Raw genomic sequence first — 15,161 nt, 5'->3', positions numbered from 1 at the left:
ACTGGTTTACCACACCTATCAGTCAATCTCCCATTCCCACCACCCTTCTGAGTAATACCCCTCCCCACCCTCTCACTATATATAAGGGTCTGGTGATTTCTGCTTCAGTGTACAGTATCTGAAGAAGTGTGCATGCACAGGAAAGCTCATACCAATGACAAACTTGGTCTCTAAGGTGCTACTGGAAGGAATTTTTTTTATTTTGTTTCAAAGTTATTAAGGGGGGGGGATGTATTTTCCCAGCTGTGCTCCCTCTCTCTCCCCGCCGCCTGCTGGAATTCCAAGGAAATGTAACAAAGGAAATCCCCTACGTTGCAAAAACAGACTACACAGGCAAGACGCGGCTAATAATGTAGTAACAAAATATTTGTAACATGTATTATTTCACATGCTTAAACAGAAAATATATATAGCAATGGAGTCACAGAGGCAAATAAGCCTTTCAACAGTCACAATCCTGTAAACGTGCGACAATGGATGCTCCAAAACGTAGGCAGTACTTCTTCCGGATGACGAGCTGTTTCAATAGACAGCGACTCTTCAATAGTCCCAACAGGTACATCAATTAGCAGAAGATCAGCATTCACTAAGAAGGGGAGAAAGCTGAGAAAGAGACCGGTTGCTGCTTCCCAGTCCCCCGAGGTGCTTTCTGGTTGGGCGGGGATCTAACCCCTGGGCGCTTCTGCCCTGCTGGGAGTCCGCTTGCTTGCTTAGGGGGGCATCCCGGGGGGCGGAGCCAGAAGCAGAGAGCAGCAGCCGAGCGAGCCCCGCCTCTTCGGAGCGGCGGCGGGAGGGGCGGGGCCGAAGAGGAGGAGGAGGGCGGCGCGCGGTCAGAAGGCGCTCAGCCAATAGGAGCGCGCCAGGGCCCGGCCAATGAGGGGAGCCCTCCGGGCGAGCGGGAGTTTGGCGCGGAAGCGGAGAGAGAGCGACCAGGCGGCGGCCATGGGGGGGTCGCGGGATCGAGAGATCCGCCGTGAGTGGGGCTTCCCTGGGAGAGGGGGAGGGGCCAACCCCCAGGGAGTCTTCACCCCCCCAATAAAATATTCGAGACCCCCCAAGTTAATGAGCAGTGGGGGGGGCGCCACGTTATGTGATCGATTATGCGGGGCGGGGCTTAACTGGAACACCCCCCCCATTTTATTCAAGTTGGCACCCTTGCCTGGATGGGTTGGGGGAGGGAGAGAGTTAGTTGGAGGGAGGGGGGTTGGGTTGGGTTGGGTTACGGGGGGGGGGAGAGAAGTGGGAGCTTGGATTACTTATTTAACTCATTTTTAAGTCGGGGAGACCACCTTAGCCCCCACCACCACCACCACCACCATCGCAGGGGGTAAACCAAGGGTTTAATTGTTAGGGTCTAATGATTTATTGCCTTCTCTCCCAGGAGCTCCGTGTTTGTACCTAGTTCTCCTCAGAGATCTCAAGGTGGCCTCTGTACTTCGGCCTCCTTTTATCCTCACAACAACCCTGTGAGGAAGGTGAGGCTGAGAGGTGGGGACTGTGACCCAAGATGGGCAAGTGGGGATTTGAATCTCAGTCGTCCCCCCCCAGTCAAAGGCCCACACTCTCAACAGTCTGCTTCACTGACTCTCATCATATACCTAATAATATTGTCATTAGCAGTAGTGATGTTGATAGCAATAGTCAGTCATTATACAGGTGAAACTCAGAAAATTAGAATATCGTCGAAAAGTGCATTTATTTCAGTAATTGTTGTTGTTGTGGTTTAGTCGCTTAGTCGTGTCCGTCTCTTCGTGACCCCATGGACCATAGCACGCCAGGCACTCCTGTCTTCCACTGCCTCCCGCAGTTTGGTCAAACTCATGTTCGTAGCTTCGAGAACACTGTCCAACCATCTCGTCCTCTGTCGTCCCCTTCTCCTAGTGCCCTCAATCTTTCCTAACATCAGGGTCTTTTCCAAGGATTCTTGTCTTCTCATGAGGTGGCCAAAGTATTGGAGCCTCAGCTTCAGGATCTGTCCTTCCAGTGAGCACTCAGGGCTGATTTCCTTCAGAATGGAGAGGTTTGATCTTCTTGCAGTCCATGGGATCTTCTTGCAGTCCATTTCAGTAATGCAACTTATTATTTTTTATTTTTCTTGTAATTTTTACAAATGCTTTCTTTTGGAAATTCCACAGGAACAAATGGTTACAATAATACAAAAATAGACAAAAATAAACATCGCTATGGCATTTCATTAATTACATTCCATTTATAATTGACCCGCCTAATGAAAAATAATTACAATTTAACAAATAAAGGCTTGACATATCTTGCTTTGCATGTCATGCATCTATCTCATATATTGGTTTCACCTTTCAAGTTGCGTTACTGAAATAAATGCACTTTTCGACGATATTCTAATTTCACCTGTAATTAACACAGTGAATACCCATGTTTCCTAACCATGGGGACGAGACTAATGGGTCTTCTGCTGCTGCTGCTGTTCTTCAGAGCTCCAGAAGGACAAGGAGAAAGCCCAGCGGAAGGGGGACCTGAAGGAGGAAGCAGCCCTCTGTAACCAGCTGGGAGGGATCCTGGCTCGTCATGGTGAGTGTCCTCCTGTACAGGCTTCCAGATCCAGACAGCTTTAAAATAGCTTTAAACAGCTACTTTAAGTAGGTGGTGGTCCTTTAAGCTGTTCAGTTGAGGCGCAGAAGACTCCCGGCGCTCCGTTGAGCAAGCCCCCATCCTGCTCTGGCACATCTAGTGGGGGAAAGCACTGCTAAAATGTGTTTTTCTCCCTCTACCACCTTAGCGGCTAACAGATTGAGATTGAATCCTGACAAGACAGAGGTACTGTTTGTGGGGGACAGGAGGCGAGCGGGTGTGGAGGATTCCCTGGTCCTAAATGGGGTAACTGTGCCCCTGAAGGACCAGGTGCGCAGCCTGGGAGTCATTTTGGACTTACAGCTGTCCATGGAGGCGCAGGTCAATTCTGTGTCCAGGGCAGCTGTCTATCAGCTCCATCTGGTACGCAGGCTGAGACCCTACCTGCCTGCAGACTGTCTCGCCCGAGTGGTGCATGCTCTAGTTATCTCTCGCTTGGACTACTGCAATGCGCTCTACGTGGGGCTACCTTTGAAGGTGACCCGGAAACTACAACTAACCCAGAATGTGGCAGCTAGACTGGTGACTGGGAGCAGCCGTCGAGACCACTTTAACACCGGTCCTGAAAGACCTACATTGGCTCCCAGTACGTTTCCGAGCACAATTCAAAGTGTTGATGTTGACCTTGAAAGCCCTAAATGGCCTCGGTCCAGTATACCTGAAGGAGCATCTCCACCCCCCATTGTTCAGCCCGGACACTGAGGTCCAGCACCGAGGGTCTTCTGGCGGTTCCCTCGCTGCGAGAAGCCAAGTTACAGGGAACCAGGCAGAGGGCCTTCTCGGTAGTGGCGCCCACCCTGTGGAATGCCCTCCCACCAGAGGTCAAAGAGAACAACAATTACCAGACCTTTAGAAGGCATCTCAAGGCAGCCCTGTTTAGGGAAGCTTTTAATGTTTGATGGATTTCTGTATTTTAATATTTTGTTGGAAGCCGCCCAGAGTGGCTGGGGGAACCCGGCCAGATGGGCGAGGTATAAATAATAAATTATTATTATTATTATTGGTGCAATAGCATGCTCGTGGCACTTGCTTTGCCTGCCGCCTAAGGCCCACCGCTGACCCTTCTGTCCTGGCAGGGCGCTTTGAGGAGGCTTTGGACGAGCACCGGCAAGAGCTGCGTCTCCTGGAGAGTGTTGAGGATGCCATCGGCTGTGCTGTGGCCCACCGGAAAATTGGGGAGTGCCTGGCTGAGCTGGAGAGTTATGAAGCAGCACTGAAGGTGCGAGGGCTGGAGGCGGCCGGAATCCGGAGGGTGGAAGCTCTTCCCAGATATCACGGCTTTAAACCACCCAGTTTTGACAAATAAAATCACTTAAAAGTGGTGCTTGCTCCAAAGATTTTTTTCAGTTCAACAAACTACAAAGTAGCCTAAATTTGAAGTCCTGTTGATCACAGTGATGCTATCTAGAGGTCTGTAGATCTGAACAAAAGACACAAATCAGATCAGGTTATGTACATATTTTGTGTTTTTATGTTTTGAACTACCCTGAGATTTACAGGTGAAGTTCCGTTTTAAAAATTAAAGCCCCCAAATGGTTTTGCTCCACGGTCACAAGACGTCTCATCTGTATTTCATCGCAGGGACCTTACTATTGATAAGCCATAAACCATTGCAACAGTAAATCAATCCCTTTGCAGGATAGAGAGGAACGCATGAGTGTGGGTAGCAATTAAGCTACAGTACAAAGGTAACATTAGCATTCATGACTCCGCCCACTTTGGCCACTGGCCCCGCCCACCTAGCACGTGGCCCCCAGAAGGTTGTCCAGAAGGGAATGCGGCCCTTGGATTGAAAAACATTCCCGACTCCTTTGTGGCTTTGGAGGTGGGCCCAGGACCAGGAGGAGGAAAAGCAGAATTGCGAGGCCCTTCCAGGTCTCTCGTGGGACTTGACCCTCCCCTCTGTGTTCCTCTCTCCAGCACCAGCGCCGTCACCTGGATCTGGCCCGCTCCCTCTCCGACCCCATTGAGCAGCAGAGGGCCTGGGCCACCATTGGCCGCACGTACATGTTCATGGCGGAAAGCGACCCCTCGAGCGAGGCCCTGCAGGAGGCGGAGAAAGCCTTCATGACCAGCCTGCAGGTGTTGGAGGAGCAGCTGGAAGGTATTCTCTGGCGGAGGTGGGAAGGGACCCGAGAGGGAGCGAAGGGAGGCCTTCAGGGAGCTGCAGCCAGGAGCTTGGTCCTGAGACTCTCTCTGCTGAGATTTCGGGCGTCCGTGTTGCCTTGGCGGATGCTGAAGCAGTGCCCTGTGAGCTGAATGGAGGGCCACACTCTCGGCTCCTGGGAGGATTGTGTGTGGGTTGCGACCTGCACAGGGGGGTAACGACCGGCTGCGTCCTTCTCACAGGGGAAGTGCCACAGCGGGAGGCCAGCGAGATGAGGGCGCGACTCTACCTGAACCTGGGCTTGGTCTACGACAGCCTGAAGAACCCGGCCAAGCATGCCTACTACATCAAAAAGAGCATCTACATCTCTGAGTAAGGGCTGGGCTGGGCCTTGTGGGGCTCTAGGGCTCTCCTTCTCCCCCTGATCTTTATGTAGGGCCTGTCATGTGGGCATTTTGCAGAGCCATGCAATGTGCCGAATTGGAAAACTCTCCTCTCTGTGTATGTTCATTGGACGTCCGTTCTCTCTGCCAAACATCTGCCCTGCTAATTTCACCAGCTGTGAACAGGGTGGATTTGATTTAAATCAAACTGATTTAAATCACGATTTAAATCACTAGTCAGTAAGGCTTGATTTATTTGCTTAAACAAACATCCATGTTTGTTAACTAATCTGGCTAAACAAAAACAATATATATATATTTTAAGAAACTTAGACTGTCAGCCCAGCCTACACATGAAAAACTTAAATACTGTCCACTCCAAACACAGAAAAATATTGTTTCTATTCTATTCACTGAACTTCTTGAAACTTAGCACTGAAGGGGTTGTTTCTGTATTCATAGGTTTGTAGAACAATAGGATTAAGGTCTTTTTCTCAACTCTGTTCATGTTATAACATTTTTGCTGTGAAGAAGAGGCATGTGATCTCTGCTGAGTCAAATTCAGTTTTGAGAACTGCAAAAGTAAACCAAGCATCTGTGATAATATCTTGCAGGCAGAGAAACTGCCCAATAATCTTACAAAAACCTTTGGAAGAGCATGACATTGTGAATGGATTAATGGAATTTATTTACCCCCAAAATTAAACATATACAACCTTATTCTACATAATTAAAAAAACTAATCTTTATTTCATGATGGAATAACCTTTGGATGGTAATATATTTTCCTCAAAAAGCATTTTATTTTAAATAAAAAAAATCAATTTAAATAAAAAAAAATCCGATTTTTTTGATTTTTTTTTTAAAAAATCATTGATTTTTATCCACCCTGGCTGTGAATGTCTTTCCTCCTAGCTAAGAGGAGTTGAACTGATAAGCTACACGCTGGCAATCGTCCACCCGCCCCCGTCAGCACGTGTGCTGTGCTTTCGCTAGCCCCCCCCTGCATCATGTGACTGCGCCGCCTGGGCCTGTCGATGGGAGCTGTAGTCCAAAGCAGCTGTCAAAGGCTTCCTCTCCCTCTCCTCTCCTAGGCAGGCTCAACTGTATGAAGACCTCTACCGGGCCTACTTCAACCTGGGCAACATCCACCTGCGGGAGGGGGAGCATTCGAAGGCCATGCGCTGCCTGGAGAGGGCACGGGAGTGCGCCTGCAAGATGAAGGAGAAGTACATGGAGAGCGAGTGTTGTGCGAGCATTGCCCAGGTGAGGGGGGCGGAGGGGGGCAGGGGCTGTTCCAGCTCCTCTGGCCTGGGGACGGGGACAGTGGTGGCCTGGATCGGGGTGCGTGTGATGCCTGGGGAAGCGGCTGCTGCCTCCTCCTTACTCCTGTGTGGAGCTTCTGTGTGAGAGCCGCTCCTAGCTGGTTGAATTGCATCAGAGCCATTCTCCAAAGATGGTTCCCATTCATTCTCGTGTTAGTGGGATGAGGTTCCCCCAGTCTGCATCTGGCACCTGTTTGGAGCAGAGCTACAGGTGAAACTTGGAAAATTAGAATATCGTCAAAAAGTGCATTTATTTCGGTAATGCAACTTTTTATATTTTATTTTATTTTTTATTTTTACAAATGCTTCCTTTTGGAAATTCCACAGTAATAAAACAAATAGTTACAATAATTCAAAAATAAACATCGCTATGACATTTCATGAATTACATTCCATTTATAATTGACCCACCTAACGACAAATAATTACAATTACCACAAATAAAGGCTTGACATATCTTGCTTTGCATGTCATGCATCTATGTCATACATTGGTTTCATCTTTTAAGTTTTATTACTGAAATAATGCAACGATATTCTAATTTTCCGAGTTTCACCTGTATGCCCTCAATTTCTTCTTTCTGCAAGTACAGAATCTCCTCCTCAGCCTCTTCTCTCCTCCACCCTTCTAACATGGGTTCTAAATGATTGGTGCAGAAGCCATATGGCTTATGTCTTCCATTGATGATGATGATGATGATGAAGAGTTGCAGGGGGCTGGACTAGATGAACTTTGGGGTCCCTCTTTCGACAAGTCCAATGGTACAATGGACCAAGACACAGGAAGGCATTCATATAAATCCTTGCTCATATCAATTATTTTGGCTTTCCCAATTATGTACATACAAAATGTACTCTGTGTAAAAAAGGAGCAGTGAGAATCAAAGTTGAGTATCATGGCAATAACTGTATTTGGAGCCAGATGTTAACAAGTAATTTGCATATGGTGTGTCTATTGATGAGCCAATTTGCATGAACTTAACACGCATCAAACTTCAGCTGGAAGACAAACCGCACTTCTAAACAATGCTCTCGTTCTGAACCAGTTTAGAAATGTGGAAAACTTTTAAATGGTGTTTTCCAAAGCTTGAAAAATCAGCTGGGGAAAAATGTAATCTGAGCTTCTTTAATTTCCCTCCCTGTCTCTGATCCGTCAACTATTCATACCATTGTTGTCGTTTAGTCGTGTCCGACTCTTCGTGACGCCATTATACCAGTACTTCTTCACATTTCTTCATGTGCGAAGCTAGAATCCAGGTTCCCAGGCAAGCTGGAGGACACAGCATCCTAACAAGTGCCCATATTCCTTCTCACTCTGCATCTGCTCATTTGGCACTTGGCACATGGGAGATTTTTTTTTAAAAAAAATCTATTTTAAAATATTACTGTGCTGCTCTTCATCTGTAGTTCCAGGATATGATCAATATGATGATAGCTGCCAGCCAAGATTGCTTTAAAAGAGGATGAGACAAATTCATGGAGGGCAAGGCTGTCGATGGTTTTTAGCCACAGATGCTCTGCTTGGTCTCCACAGTCGGAGGCAGCAATACTTCGGAATCCCAGTTGCTGGAAACCACAGCAAGGGGGGGGGGAGCCGTGGCGCTCAGATCCTGCTTGTGGGCTCCTCATTTGGGCATCTGTTTGGCCATAGTGAGAACATGCTGGGCTCAGATGGGCCATTGGCCTGATCCAGCAGGCTCATTCTCAGGCCTTTTGCTTCTTCTTCTTCTTCCTGGGATCTCTCTTGACTGGGCATTTCTGTTGTCTGTCTCTCCTCCCGGGTGACCTCTCTCAAGAGTGAGCTGAGCCATCGACAGCAGCTTCCCCGCTTGATCCTCCCTCCGTCTTCCCCCGCAGGTGCTGCTGAGCCTCGGAGACTTTGTGGCAGCCAAGCGCTCCCTGAAGAAGGCCTATCGCCTGGGCTCCCAGCAGCCGCCACAGCGGGAGAGCATTTGCCGCAGCCTGCGCTACGGTGAGTGGCAACGCTCCCTTGGGGGCTTTCCCTGGGCCCAGGCACCCGGAGGCACATGACCTCACAGCTCATGGCTCTCTCTCTCTCTGGCAGCCATGAAGGTGAGCCGCCTGCAGCAGGAGCTGGAAGAAGCAGAGGCAGCCGGCAGCCTGCGAGAGGCCCTCGGGCTTTGCGAGCAGCTGGGCGACCTGTTCTCCAAGGCGGGGGATTATCGCCGGTCTGTGGAAGCCTACGAGAAGCAGGTGAGGGTGGCCTTGGGGCAAGGACCTGGAAGAGGAGGGGTTGTAGAGCTGCCAGCTGGACAGACTTGGCATTTGAGGGCTCCCAGAGCTCTGGGACAGACTTGCGATGGGCTGGGGTGTGTGTGTGTGTGTGTGTGTGTGCCCTGGGCCTCTTTGCCACGGCAGTTTGAGCTTGTCTTTTTCCTTCCCAGCTGTGCCACGCTCGGTCTCTGAAGCGCCCAGAGCAAGAGCTGGCTGTGATCCACGTTTCCTTGGCCGCTACATTTGGAGACCTGAAGGACCATGCCCAGGCCATAAAGCACTACCAGGCCGAACTGGACCTGCGGAAGGGGAACCCCCTGGAGGTAAGGGGAGGGGGGGCTAGGAGCAAGGCGGAGATGGGGCCAAGCGAGGCAGTTCAGGACTTCTGCTACTGTCATTTCTCCCCACTTGGATGCCAAGCAAACATTCCCTGCTCCTGATCTGTGCCGGCTGGGCATTGTAGGAACAGCTGTTTAGAAACTGGCACCTGAATTTTTGACTTTGATTTTTCCTCTTCCCTCCCTGTCCCTTTCTCCTTGCGTGTCGTGTAAGGGTTTTTTTTTAAAAAAAAGATTGTAAGCCTGTGGGTAGGGGCTATTTTGTTTTGATTGTGTGTAAGCTGCTCTGGGAGGGACCCAGGTGGCGCTGTTGTTAAACCACTGAGCCTAGGGCTTGCTGATCAGAAGGTCGGCCGTTCGAATCCCTGTGACAGGGTGAGCTCCCGTTGCTTGGTCCCAGCTCCTGCCAACCTAGCAGTTCGAAAGCACGTCAAAAAATGCAAGTAGTTAAATAGGAACCGCTACAGCGGGAAGGTAAACGGCGTTTCCATGTGCTGCTCTGGTTTGCCAGAAGCGGCTTTGTCATGCTGGCCACATGACCTGGAAACTATACGCCGGCTCCCTCGGCCAATAATGCGAGATGAGCGCGCAACCCCAGGGTCGGTCACGACTGGACCTAATGGTCAGGGGTCCCTTTACCTTTACTAAGCTGCTCTGGGAGCCTTTTTGGCTGAAGAGGAGGTTACAAATGCTCCAAAATAAATAGTGAACTGGTGCAGCAGAGGTGGGAGGAGAAGCCAGGCAGTTCCTGGAAATCAGCTTGCTCTGTCCCTGGCCAGGAGGGGAAGACGTGGCTGAACATCGCCCTCTCCAAGGAGGAGGCCAAAGAGAGCTACGACGAGCTGCAGAGATGTTTTCAGACGGCGCTCTCCTACGCAGAGGAGGCCTGCGACGCCAAGCTGCAGGTGAGGCCGGCAGTGGGGTCAGGATGACGCCACAATACTAAAGGTACTAGCGTGGATGCCTCATAGTATTTAATCATAGGCAGGAAGGACAGTGACAGATCTGATTCCACAGGGGAGCAGCAATTTGGTTTTCTGCCATTGGCACCTATGAGAAGGAAACAATCTCAGTGTTTAGCTCTGGTCTTGTCAGGAGACCAGTGAGCAAGCCTATTTAGGTCCCCGTTTGACCTCTGAGACCATTTTCCCTAAACCTCTCTTACCTGCTTTCCCTTGAAGCTAGCTCCCCTGTCACACACCTGATGTGATATGTCAACAAACAAGAGGGAGCCTTAAAGTGTGTTCCCAATTGTTCTTAGGAAAGTGGAGTCCTGTGTCCAGTTCTGGGCAGCCTGTTTTGAGAAGGACGTTGACAAGCTGGAAGGTGGGCAGAGGAGGGTGGCCAAGATGATCAAGGGTCTGCAAACCAAGGCTTATGAGGAACGGTGGAAGGAGCTGGGTATGTTTAGCTTAGAATAGAGGAGAAGGAGAGGAGAGATGATAGCTGTCTTCAGATATCTGAGGATCTGTCCCACGGATGGTAGAGCAAGCTTGTTTTCTCCTGCTCGGGAGAGTAGGACCTGAACCAATGGATTCAAATGATAAGAAAGGAGGTTCCGACTAACCATTAGGAAGAACCTTTTGATGGTAGCAGCTGTTTGACAGCAGAATGGACTCCCCTGGTACTTGGTAGACCTTCATTGGCTGTTTTTAAGAAGAGGTTTGATGACCATCCATCAGGGTTTCTTGAACTGAGATTCCTGCATTGCAGGGGGTTGGACTAGATGACCCTCGGGGTCTCTTCCAGTTGTAAATTTGATTTCTATACTGACTGCCTCAAAGAGAGGCACTGAGGGGTGGTTAGAAATGGGTCGACTTTAAGCAACATAAGCAAGCCTGGACACAAACATTTTAATGCCTGTTGTTGCATATTACCCTGAAAAAATTAAAAGTGTACTTGGAGGCCGGATCAAACTCGTGCTTTTAAACCCCAAACAAATGCTTCTCAGCGCCAGGTCCTGCAGCACTTCCACGCCTGCCAGCAGAGGTGCAGCCGCCCCGAGGCGTCGAGCACGCACGCCAGGCTGCAGGAGCTCTGTGGCTCTCGGGGCTGGCGCTCCAATGGGGAGATCAGTGAGGAAGAGGACGAAGAGGAGGAGGCCCAGGCCAGTGAGCCCTTGGAAGAGAGCGACCTGGAGCTCTCCGATAGCGGTGAGAGATGGGGGGGAGAGATCGTGGGAGCAAAGAGCGCTTCCTGGAAGGGAGTGGGAGCAAGGCTGGGGGTTGCCCTCGTGGCTTATGGGAGAAGGAGGCTTGCAATTCTCTCGCTCGATGAGCCCTGGGGAAGTTTGGGGCGGGTGTGTTGGGCCTCCCAGCCTGCCTTCCTCAGAGCACAGAGTCTGGAGAAGGAGCCCCAGCTGAGCCCTGTTCCCTTCTGTTAGGTTGCCCGCAGGGTGGAGAGACCAGGGGGTAATGGCATGTGTTGGTTACAGTGTTGGACTACGGCTCGTGAGACCGGGGTTCAAATCCCCGCTCAGCCACAAAACTCACTGGGTGACCTCGGGCCAGTCCCTGCCTGTCAGCCGAACCTACCTCACAGGGTTGTCGTGGGGAGAAAACGGGGGCGGGGGAGAGAACCACGTGGAGCTTCTTGGAGGGAAGGATGGTCTATAACAGGCATCCCCAAACTGCGGCCCTCCAGATGTTTTGGCCTACAACTCCCATGATCCCTAGCTAAGAGAACCAGTGGTCAGGGATGATGGGAATTGTAGTCCAAAACATCTGGAGGGCCGAAGTTTGGGGATGCCTGGTCTATAAATGCAGTGGTACCTCGGGTTACCTTACCTTCGGGTAACGTAATTTCGGGTTGCGAATGCGGCAAACCCGGAAGTGTAGATTTCTGGGTTTTTGTCACATGCGCAGAAGCGCTCTGTCGCGCCACGCATGTGCACAGAAGCAGTGCCTCTGGATACGGACTTTTCTGGGCAAGTGCAGACCCCCGGGACGAATTAAGTTCGTATCCGGAGGGTTCACTGTACAATCAACAATCAGTTTGTCTCCTAAACCTATGCCTTGCATGAGGAAGGACTTAAGGCAAATGGATGGAAGTGCTTGGCACACGCCTCGCAGCCTGTGGAACTCATTGCCAGTGGACTGGCTTGTTAGAAGGCTTTTGTGAAATGGATAGACTTGTTGCTGGTAGCTATGAGAGGAGGCAGCTGCGGTAGGGGATCTTTTGTCCACTGGCTGTCTAGGGCAAACAGGAGACGTGTTGCTTTGGGGGTGTCCGTTTCTTGGTGGAAGGGATGGTTTGCTTCAGGGACGGTGACTCTGGGACTCCCCCCTCTCTTCCAGGCGGAGAGGACGACCTGGAGGGCTACAACAAGACGGTCCCTGGACGCCGCAGGCTCAACAAGGTATCCCAGGGCCCCAGTCCACTCAGCTCCAGGAGGCCAGCTAAGTCTGATGCCCAGATATCAGGGCGTAGTTCAACTGTGGCGCTCGCTCCCACAGAAGACAGGGGTGGCCACCAACTTGGAGGGCTTTCAAAAGAGGATTGGACCATTTCATGGGGGAGGAGAGAGCTGGCAATGGCCAGGGTGGCTCTGCTCTGCTTCCACAGTTGGAAGCAGCGATGCTTCTGCATGCCAGTTGCTGGAAATTGAAATATGATAGAAGCAATTGCACGAACTTCTGTTACTTTTTATTAGAAGCTACTGCTATTATTAGTGGGGTTTTTTTGGCAATTGTTAGTTTTTTAAAAAAAGGTTTTTAATGTTGTAATTTTAAATTGTTGTAACCCTCCCGGGGACCTCAGTTTGAAGGACAAGTAATAAACAACAATCATAATCATAAAACTTCAGACGTCTTATGAAGACGCCTCTTTTTGCTTTCCCCGATCCCCTAAGATCGAAGCCTCTTACGGGATTCTTGTTTTTATAATCCTGTTTCACCAGATATCGTGTACCTGCTTTCATCATTTTTGCATACTGCTTAGAGATTTTTTAAATATGAAGAGGTTTAGAAATGCTTTGTAATCAGCAAGTGAATAAACTAAGCAGCTGATCCCCCCGAGGGGCCTGGTGTCAGCGAGCCGGTTGTTGGGAATATTAGAATACTTGTATCCTGCCCATTTGACTCTGTTGCCCCAGCCACTCTGGGCGCCTTCCAGCAAAATATAAAAACACAATCAGACGTACATCTTCTCCCTTAGGAAACTGGGGTGGGTAGTTGGGGGAAAGTTACTGATTTCCTATTATTATCATTATTATCATTTATTATTTTATTTATACCCTGCCCATCTGCCTGGGTTTAAAATCATGATAAAACATCAAACATTAAAAACTTCCCTAAACAGGGCTGCCTTCTGATGTCTTCTAAAAGTCAGATACTGTACTTGTTTATTTCCTTGACATCTGACGGGAGGGTGTTCCACAGGGCGGGCGCCACCACCGAGAAGGCCCTCTGCCTGGTTCCCTGTAACCTCGCTTCTCGCAGGGAGGGAACTGCCAGAAGGCCCTCGGTGCTGGACCTCAGTGTCCGGGCAGAACGATGGGGGTGGAGACGCTCCTTCAGGTCTACTCCTTCAGGTATTCCTCTGTTGCATCTCCCTCCTCCCAGTGGAACCAGCGGAACGAGCGTGGGGAGACTTTGCTGCACCGCGCCTGCATCGATGGGAACCTGCGCCAGGTGCAGTTCTGTGTGGAGAAGGTGAGCTGCTGGGGCAGGTTGGCTAGGCGTTAAAATAAAGGGAAAGCGGGCAGGGACTGGGGTGGGATGCCTTCAGTCAGAATGAGGGCAAGCTCTTGTGACCTTCTGGTACCTGCCCCTAGCTTCCCCCAGATCCTGGCTCAGGCCCACGGAGTTCAGCTCCTTTGTCCGTAGAAACATCTTCCCTCTCTTTCCCTGACGGCTGGTTTTGTCACCTGGGGTGTGCGAGGCTCCCCCACCCACCCATTTGGAGAGAGGGAAGCGGGGAGCAGGTTCCCCCCGGGTGTGATGAGAATGAAGAGATCCTGGCCAACTTCTGACCCCCTGACCATCCGTACGTTTCTCCGCTCTGCCTCAGGGTCACCCTCTCAACCCTCGGGATTATTGCGGCTGGACCCCTCTGCACGAGGCTTGCAACCACGGCCATCTGGGTAAGTGCTGGGGAGGGAAGGGGCTTCCTGGGGAGCCCGAAAGTGGGTGCTCTGCACCCGGGAACCCTTTCCTCTTGGTGGCCGGTTGGGGCTGTCTTGGATGTGACCACCCCCCTCGCCTCTTCCTCCAGAGATTGTGCGTTTTCTCCTGGACCACAATGCCGCCATTGACGACCCGGGGGGACCTGGATGTGAGGGCATCACCCCCTTACACGACGCCCTCAACTGCGGCCACTTTGACGTGGCTGAGCTCTTGATCCACAGGGGGGCGTCGGTGGTGCTGCGGAACGCCAAGGTGAGGCACCGAGGAGGAGGCTGGGGAGCCAGGCGGTTCATTCATTGCATTTATACTCGTCACTCTAACCACTGCGCCACACTGCCTCTCTTCCCGTGATGCACAAAGGGAACTGCAGCCCCTCCTCCTGGGTATTGTTTGGGATGGGGCTCCAGCCCTTTCCGACTGGTGTTGCGGTTTCCGCCTTCAAGGTCTGGGGAGGGGGGCGGCATTTGACAAATCCCAAGTTTTGAAACTGTGGGCGTTGCCTTCTCAGGAAGGCCTACTGAGCAGGCCTCCCTGACCTGCTTCCATCCCTCCATCCTCTGCTTTTGTTCCTGCTCCTCCTCCTCCTCTCCACTTCATTGTCTCCTACTGGAACCCCAATTCTTGGGGTGATAAGGGCATTAAGGACCCAAAGGCCACATCCAGGATACACTCACTGTCTTGCTGTTTGGCTGAACTCCAGCCTCCCCCAACCTGGTGCCCCCCCCCCAGGGTTAGTCTGTAGTGCACAGCATATTATTATTTATTGAATTTATATATCACCCTATACCCGGAGGTCTCAGGGCGTTCCACAGAAAAGATCACAATATATATAATCAGAATAAAAACAACAACCAATAACACACACACCCCAAAAAAACCCACATTTTAAAAGGGCATAGGATGTAAATCGGAACAGCCAAAGGCCTGGTTAAAAATGAACATTTTTGCCTGGCGCCTAAAAGTGTAGACTGAAGGCGCCAGGCGAACTTCCCTGGGGAGAGAATTCCACAGATAGGGAGCCGCTCCAGAGAAGGCCCTGTT

General features: G+C 50.7%; 1 protein-coding gene across 1 annotated transcript in view; it reads left to right on the top strand.

The window, feature by feature from the left end:
- Window positions 1–892: 892 nt before the first annotated feature.
- TONSL (tonsoku like, DNA repair protein) overlaps window positions 893–15,161 on the top strand; it is a 30,847-nt gene continuing 16,578 nt past the window's right edge. The window contains exons 1-15 of the mRNA XM_035126144.3: window positions 893–973; window positions 2,452–2,547; window positions 3,684–3,826; window positions 4,528–4,711; window positions 4,957–5,086; window positions 6,192–6,363; window positions 8,279–8,393; window positions 8,487–8,635; window positions 8,827–8,979; window positions 9,774–9,899; window positions 10,946–11,147; window positions 12,291–12,352; window positions 13,557–13,646; window positions 14,005–14,077; window positions 14,209–14,372. Of these exons, the coding sequence (XP_034982035.3) occupies window positions 943–973; window positions 2,452–2,547; window positions 3,684–3,826; window positions 4,528–4,711; window positions 4,957–5,086; window positions 6,192–6,363; window positions 8,279–8,393; window positions 8,487–8,635; window positions 8,827–8,979; window positions 9,774–9,899; window positions 10,946–11,147; window positions 12,291–12,352; window positions 13,557–13,646; window positions 14,005–14,077; window positions 14,209–14,372 (1,890 nt within the window). The 5' untranslated portion in view covers window positions 893–942. The remainder of the gene's footprint in view (window positions 974–2,451; window positions 2,548–3,683; window positions 3,827–4,527; window positions 4,712–4,956; window positions 5,087–6,191; window positions 6,364–8,278; window positions 8,394–8,486; window positions 8,636–8,826; window positions 8,980–9,773; window positions 9,900–10,945; window positions 11,148–12,290; window positions 12,353–13,556; window positions 13,647–14,004; window positions 14,078–14,208; window positions 14,373–15,161) is intronic.

Source organism: Zootoca vivipara, chromosome 8, assembly GCF_965207765.1.
Source record: "Zootoca vivipara chromosome 8, rZooViv2.hap1.1, whole genome shotgun sequence".
NCBI classification, from domain to species: domain Eukaryota; kingdom Metazoa; phylum Chordata; class Lepidosauria; order Squamata; family Lacertidae; genus Zootoca; species Zootoca vivipara.
Note: the sequence above shows the minus strand (reverse complement) of the source record. Positions and strands in the feature narration are given on the sequence as shown.